Genomic DNA, 6988 nt, shown 5'->3' on the forward strand with positions numbered 1-6988 from the left:
GCAGCACTGGCAACACCAAGTGCTGCTGCTGCTGCTGCTGGGCACAGCTGCTGGGCCAGCACTGATCTGCCCCAGCTCTGCACACAGACATTGCTGCTGCAGCTCCAGAGAAGGCAACACAAGGGCATCTCTGCAGAAAACTCTGCTGGGACATCCCTTAGTTCCTCTAAAGCTATTGAGAGCATAACCCCTCATTGACACAGTCTGTGTCCACAGGGAAGGTGGAGAGACATGAAATGAGAAATGGCAGAAACAATGACATTTCTTTGTAGATAGTATGAAAAACTAAAACAAGAGAAAAAAGACCCTACATCCAAACCACCAAGAAATATGAAAGACTACTTTTATTACAAGCGATTTGTAGAAATTGGCCAGTATTTTAATGTTTGTGAAAGCATCCAGTCATCAGTCTCCACACTGCAGCCTTGAGCTCCTGGTTCCTCAGGCTGTAGATGAGGGGGTTCAGGGCTGGAGTCACCACCGAGTACAGAACTGACACTGACAGATCCAGGGATGGGGAGGACATGGAGGGGGGCTTCAGGTGAGCAAATGTGCCAGTGCTGATAAACAAGGACACCACGACCAGGTGAGGGAGGCAGGTGGAAAAGGCTTTTTGCCGTCCCTGCTCAGAGGGGATCCTCAGCACAGCCCTGAAGATCAGCATATATGAGAAAACAATGAACACAAAACAGCCAAATGCTAAACAAAGGCTAACCAAAATGAGCCCAATTTCCCTGAGGTTTGAGTGTGAGCAGGAGAGCTTGATGATGTGTGGGACTTCACAGAAGAACTGGCCCAGGGCATTGCCATGGCACAGGGGCAGGGAAAATGTATTGGCCGTGTGCAGGAGAGCATTGAGAAAGGCACTGGCCCAGGCAGCTGCTGCCATGTGGGCACAAGCTCTGCTGCCCAGGAGGGTCCCGTAGTGCAGGGGTTTGCAGATGGACACGTAGCGATCGTAGCACATCACGGTCAGGAGATAAAATTCTGCTGAGAGGAAGAAGAGAAAGAAAAAGAGCTGAGCAGTACATCCAGTGTAGGAGATGTTCCTGGTGTCCCAGAGGGAATTGTGCATGGCTTTGGGGACAGTGGTGCAGATGGAGCCCAGGTCGCTGAGGGCCAGGTTGAGCAGGAAGAAGAACATGGGCGTGTGCAGGTGGTGGCCGCAGGCTACAGCGCTGATGATGAGGCCGTTGCCCAGGAGGGCAGCCAGGGAGATGCCCAGCAAGAGGCAGAAGTGCAGGAGCTGCAGCTGCCGCGTGTCTGCCAATGCCAGCAGGAGGAAGTGACTGATGCAGCTGCTGTTCGACATTTCTTCTGTCTTGGCATGGGGATCTGTAAGAAAAGTAATCATGAAATAGCTGGGTGTGGAGAGGACTTGAAATATCCCAGCACAGGCTGGGGGCACTTTCCCCCCACTGCCTGCCCAGGGCTCTGCTGCCTGGAGCTGTCCCTGCCAGCAGCTGCTTCCCTGTGCCCAGGGCTGGGCCCTGCCAGTGCTGCCAGAGCCCAGCCCAGCCCTGGGGGCTCAGCTCTGCCCTGCAGAGCCCTCCCAGCTCAGGCACTGCCCAGGGGCAGCTCTGGCTCTGCAGGCTCTGATGGCAATGTCAGAGCAACCCTGAGGAGAATGGAAAAGCAACAGTAAGGGGCCCTGTGGTCTTTTCTGTAACTGCCTGGTTTAAAAAGATCTGAGAAAAAACTTGGTTTTTTTTCTTAACCTGAACTGAGAGATGAATATATATGTGCCATTTTGCATCCAGGCAACCCAGAGCAGTAGAATAAAAAGCAGGATTTTCCCTTTCATGCAGCCCCTGTCTTGCTGTGCTCCCTATATAATCTCCTTGGAAATGTTCTGCAGTTCAATGCCATGCTGGGAGCAGCCCTGAACAATGCAGCATCCTCCTCACACAAGGAGAACACTTCCAAGCCTCACCAGCTGTCTCCCCCCACCCAGATCTTGTCCCCCAGTGCTGGGAGCAGCTGCCAGGGCTGGCTGAGAGCTGTCCCTGGCAGGCAGCAGAGTCCCTGCCCCAGCACAGCACCCTGGGCTGCAGGACCCTGCTCTGCAGGACAGCCCTGGGCACCCCTGGCTGCTCTGCACAAGAGACAAGCAGAGAATGTACTCACAGGCTCTGCAGGCATTGGCATGTTCCAGCTGCAGGAGATGGCTCCAGGAGCTGCAGCTGCACTGTCCTGCAGCCAGAGGTTCCTGTGCCAAGGGCTGGCAGTGATTGTGCCCCAGGCACTTCTCAGCCCCTTCCCAGCCCTGACTGATTGAAGCTCTCTGTGCCTCTGGGCTGTGCCCAGGCTGGCTGCAGGCAGTGCCCCAGCCCTGCTGGGCTGGCAGAAGAGCTGCTCATCAAGAGAAATGTGCTTTTGAAGCTCTTCTTGGTGACCAGGAGCTGCCTCTGTGCCAGGAGCCCAGCCCAGCTCAGCAGCACAGACACAGCACAAGGACTTTAATCAGCCTCTGGGGCTTTGTGCTCAGGCCCTGAACATCAGTCCCTGAGAGGGAGCTGAAGAAACCTCTGCAGAACTCCAAGGCAGAATCCAACTCCAAAGTTTCTTGGACTTTTAATGGGTCCCAGAGAGGGACACGACTGAGCAAGTGTCCCCAGGCCCCAGGCAGAGCAGAGAACTGCAGGCAGTGATGACAGGTGGGGACAAAGAGAAGCCAAGTCTTGGTGCCCTGGGGCACAGCAGGGTCTGTGCCACCAAGGGCTGGGAGGAGCCACCTTGTGCTGAGGCCCTGGGGCCTCCTGGCACAGCCCCAGCCAGGCTGGGCACTGTCAGCCCCTTGTGCTGCCCTCAGCATCCCCCCCTAGCCCACATCCCAGTGGCCTCAAGGATCTGCTGGAAGGAGTCCCTGGGGAGCCTTGCTCAGCAATGGCCCTGGGGGCTCCTTCATGCTCCCTGTAGGGACTGTAGGTTTTTCAAAGGACTTTGGCTTTGGCTTTTGCCTTGGAGTCTCTGAGAGGTTTGTGCAATCCTGGCCTCCAATTATCTGCTGTAATTAGTCCCTGGAGAGCTTTGTACTGACACTCAGTGGGGCTCATTAATGCCTTGAGATACTCAAGGTTTTTAAGGTATTTTATGGATTTAAGAATACTTTTAGGTACTTTTAAGGATTTCCCTTCCTACACTGAGTCTCTGGGAGGTTTTTTTGCCATCCTGGCCTCCAATTCTCTCCTCCAAGGAGTCCATGAGGAGCCTGTGTTGGGTCTCTTATCCCTTTCTATTTTACAAGAAAGATGGAACTGAAAGAATTTTGTATAACTTTCTAAAAGCATCCAAACAAACATGGGACAATTAACAATACAACAACCACTAAGAGAATTAATAGCCCTATTTTAGCTAGACATCATCCAACCCTTTAGTCCCTTGGATTGGAAGAGTTTATTGAACCAGTGTTTGTTTTCCACTTGAAGCTTCTTGAACCCTTCCTTCAGTACCTGAATGCTCTTGTGGATTGACTCGCTGTGGCTGGAGAGGTTCATGCAGCACATGCCCTCAGAGTCTACACAGCCATGCCCATATGCCCAGAGTAAAAACTCTATCGCTGTTCTGCAAGGTGACGTGTCTGATGGTCTCTGTGTCTGAGAGCAGCCACTCAATGTGAGGGAGGCAGCATTGGTTTGCTTACTTAACAGGCACCCAGGATGGTCTGATTGCCCTAAAGCTTTAGCTGCAGCCACCCAAGGTAGTCCAAATTGGGGGTGCTACCATCCGATACCTGGATTCAAGCTTTCAAAGCCATTTCTTTGATATCATCCAATACTTCTCTGGGGATACCTGCTGCTTGATCATCTGGTAGGCTGTGTTGTCCTTCTCCAGCTAGATGGTTGATTGTCAATTCTGCCCTTGCCTCATTATTAGCATAGTCTGCTATTAATTGATTTAGTAAAAACTTCCATCCCCCTTCCCACAGGGTGTATTCTGTGAGGTGAGAACAACCTGGTCATAATATATTTTAAATTATAAGGGGTTAAAGCATGTGCTGTAAACATGGCCCTCATTAGGCCATTAAAACAAGGTAAGTCCTTCCTATGGTCTTTAGCTGCCGTACACAGATCCTTGATTTCCCCATAAACCAATGGCTGATACCTGGGATTCTGCCCCCTTCTTTCATAACATACAGGGGCAACGAGGAGTTTCGAGACTATTTGCCTGTCTCCTTCCCTAACTGCTTCTTTCCGAATCCTTTCCTAGGGATCTTCTGAGGTTGAGGGGCGAGGTGGCTCTGGGGAGTCCAAACTGTCTTCTGGGGAGGAAGAATAACTTGGGGGAGAAACATTTGGATTAGAAATAGTGTGACAGTTGGGCTTAGTATCTTGGATCATGGGGTTATATTGTTGCTGGAGGGTGAGGCAGAGGACGCTGGCATTTTGTCAGGTGTTGGGGAGGAAGGGCCTTGATTTAGGATGGCGGACTTCCAGGGTGGAGTTCTGGAGGCATGGCCCAGGGTGGAAGTGGAATGATTGACAGTGTGGGCGTGACCTGCAGTTGTGGGGGTGGAGTCTGGATGTTCATTCAGGGTGGAAGAGAAGGTTGTGGTAGCAGGAAGTGGAGGAGCCAGGATGGAGGGAGGATGGTCGGGCTCCCGAGCCACATTCAGGCTCCTTCCGTCTTGAGTCTCCAGGGCATGATGCTCCAAGACCGCGTGGCCATTGCCATCTTGGACCATCGTGGAAGGTCTGAGAAAGGCAGGTTTGAGGGGAGGTCCCGAGTTAGGAGTGACCAATGGATTGAGTTTTCAACACGCTGCTTGCTGGTGAAGGGTCTCAAGGATGGTGTGGAAGATGGGGAGCATGCAGGGTGCAATGGGGTCCCTTTTGATCAAAAGGTTGTACATTTAACTCCCACTGAGTCCTAAAATTCAGTGGTATGGATTTCATCAACAGAGGCATCTGGAAAATTTTTAATGATCCACATCACAATTGATTTTAATTTCTTCTTTGAAAATACTTTGCCATGATCACTGAGAATTAACTTAAAGCATCCATATATGCTTTCTACTTTGGACATCTGGCTGCCCATTTTTCTCTTTCCCTGCCTTATGGGGAAGAGCCACTAAAAGACCACAAATCAGTTATGGGACATGGGTGCATATTATAAAAAGACAGTGGCAAAATGGGCAATAAATGTCTTGTATTTCCCCAAACCCACCTGCAATCCTATGCAGGTGAAACCGTCGTTGTCCCTGCTGATCCTGGCCAAGGTCCCAACGATCAATCCACCGGGCGCAGCACAATCCAAAATCCCGGGGAGCACTGGCCTATCCATCAGCCAACCCCAGCTGACGTGACTGACACAGGGAGCCCTGAGTGTCATGGTCCCTGTTAGGGCGCCAAAGGTCACAATGAGGGTGGCTGTGACAAACCTCTCTGGTTCCCTGACTCAAGAGCAAGGTGGGCGAAAATGAAAAGGCGTGGGTTTGATGGAGTTGCCCAAAAAGAACTTTAATAACAGGGTGAAAAACAATAAACATGGAGAAGTCAAGCACAGTATTAGGGGCAGAATCCTAAGACCTGAGACAAAGGGGAAGCAGCAACACAGACACTTGGGGCTAGAAAACTAGAACAATAAACCTATAGAAGAAACAAGTAACCAATAGGGGAGTAGAACTTGGACAAGTTAGCATAACAACATTAAAGGCTTATGGGGGAACTCTCAAACTCACCCTAAGTTAAACGAATGATTCCTAGGACTTGAAACTCACGCCCATTTCTTCTGGGGTAAAATCTGGCTGACTCTGAGTTACAGCCGGGCTAACTCCCACACCGCTGATTTGCACTGGCCCCTTGGGACCATGCGGCCAAACAGAGCCACAATGATGTCCTTGGTTCCACGAGGCTCCACAGTGTCACAATGGTCCCTTGGATCCACGGTGCTCTGCAGTGTCACAATGGCCCCTTCATTTCACAAGGCTCCCAAATGTCACATTGGTCTCCATAGGAAAGAAAGCACGGAGCCCTTGTTTTTCAGGAGCTGATGAACAGCAACCACCACAAGCCAAGGCAAGCCTGACCTGTCTGTCCTGGCAGGTTTGCTTGGAGCAACCCGTGAATATTCAAAATTATGAATGTGAAATCCTAATTTTAGACATTTGTGCCTAGAGAAGGATGATTTTTTCCATACAAAGAAAAGCACAGAGCCCTTTCCCGTGTTTAGAAAACAGGTGAGTTCTGGCACTCAGGAGTAAAAGACCAGCCAGACCTTTCTGTCCTGGCAGCTTTTGTCTGGCAGCAATCCTTGGATACACAGAAATTTGGAGGTGGAATCCTAATTTTGGGCATGGATACCTCGAAAAGATGGACAGTTCTTTTCCATACAAAGGAAAGCCCAGAGCCCCAGTGTTTCAGGGGCAGATGGGAGTGGCCTTCCACATTCCAAGGTCAGCCAGACCTGCCAGGTGACCCCTGGGAGGCCAAGGCAGCCACACCTATTTCATGTTCCCTTGGTTCCACAGGGCCCTGCAGTGTCACAATGGCTCCTTGCTTCCATGATGCCCTCAGGTGCCATAATGGCCCCTTGGTTACACAAGTCCTTAAGGATCTTCATGGTCTCCATGGTTCCACAAGGCCCCACAGTGTCATGATGGTCTATTGGTTCCATGAAGCCTGGCTGTGTCCAATGGCCCCTTGATTCGATTGGGGCCTAGTAGTGCAACAATGATTCCCTTGGTTCCACAAGTTCCCATAGTGTCACAATGGCCCCTTCCTTCCATGAGGCCCCACAGTGTCACAATGGTCTCCATGGTTCCATGGGGCCTTGCAGTGCCACAATGCTCTCCATGGATCCACAGTGCCCTGCAGGATCACAACGGCCCTTTGGCTCCACGAGGCCCTGAAATGCAGCAATGGCCTCTTGGTTCCACAAAGCCCTGCTGCTTCACACTGGCCCCTTGGGACCATGTGGCCCAACAGAGCCACAATGATGTCCTTGGTTCCATGAGGCCCCACAGTGTCACAGTGGCCCCTTGGATCCA

General features: G+C 51.3%; 1 protein-coding gene across 1 annotated transcript; it reads right to left on the reverse strand.

Moving 5' to 3' along the window:
- Positions 1–379: 379 nt before the first annotated feature.
- LOC118701259 (olfactory receptor 14A16-like) lies at positions 380–1312 on the reverse strand. The gene has a single exon (XM_036405891.1). The coding sequence runs from the start codon at positions 1310–1312 to the stop codon at positions 380–382; it is 933 nt and encodes a 310-aa protein (XP_036261784.1).
- Between the last annotated feature and the right edge of the window lie 5676 nt (positions 1313–6988).

This window comes from Molothrus ater, unplaced genomic scaffold, assembly GCF_012460135.2.
Source record: "Molothrus ater isolate BHLD 08-10-18 breed brown headed cowbird unplaced genomic scaffold, BPBGC_Mater_1.1 matUn_MA550, whole genome shotgun sequence".
NCBI classification, from domain to species: Eukaryota; Metazoa; Chordata; class Aves; order Passeriformes; family Icteridae; genus Molothrus; species Molothrus ater.

Excerpts from the sequence above, each read along its gene's own strand:
- LOC118701259 (XM_036405891.1), bottom strand. The coding sequence starts at position 1,312 with ATGTCGAACAGCAGCTGCATCAGTCACTTCCTCCTGCTGGCATTGGCA.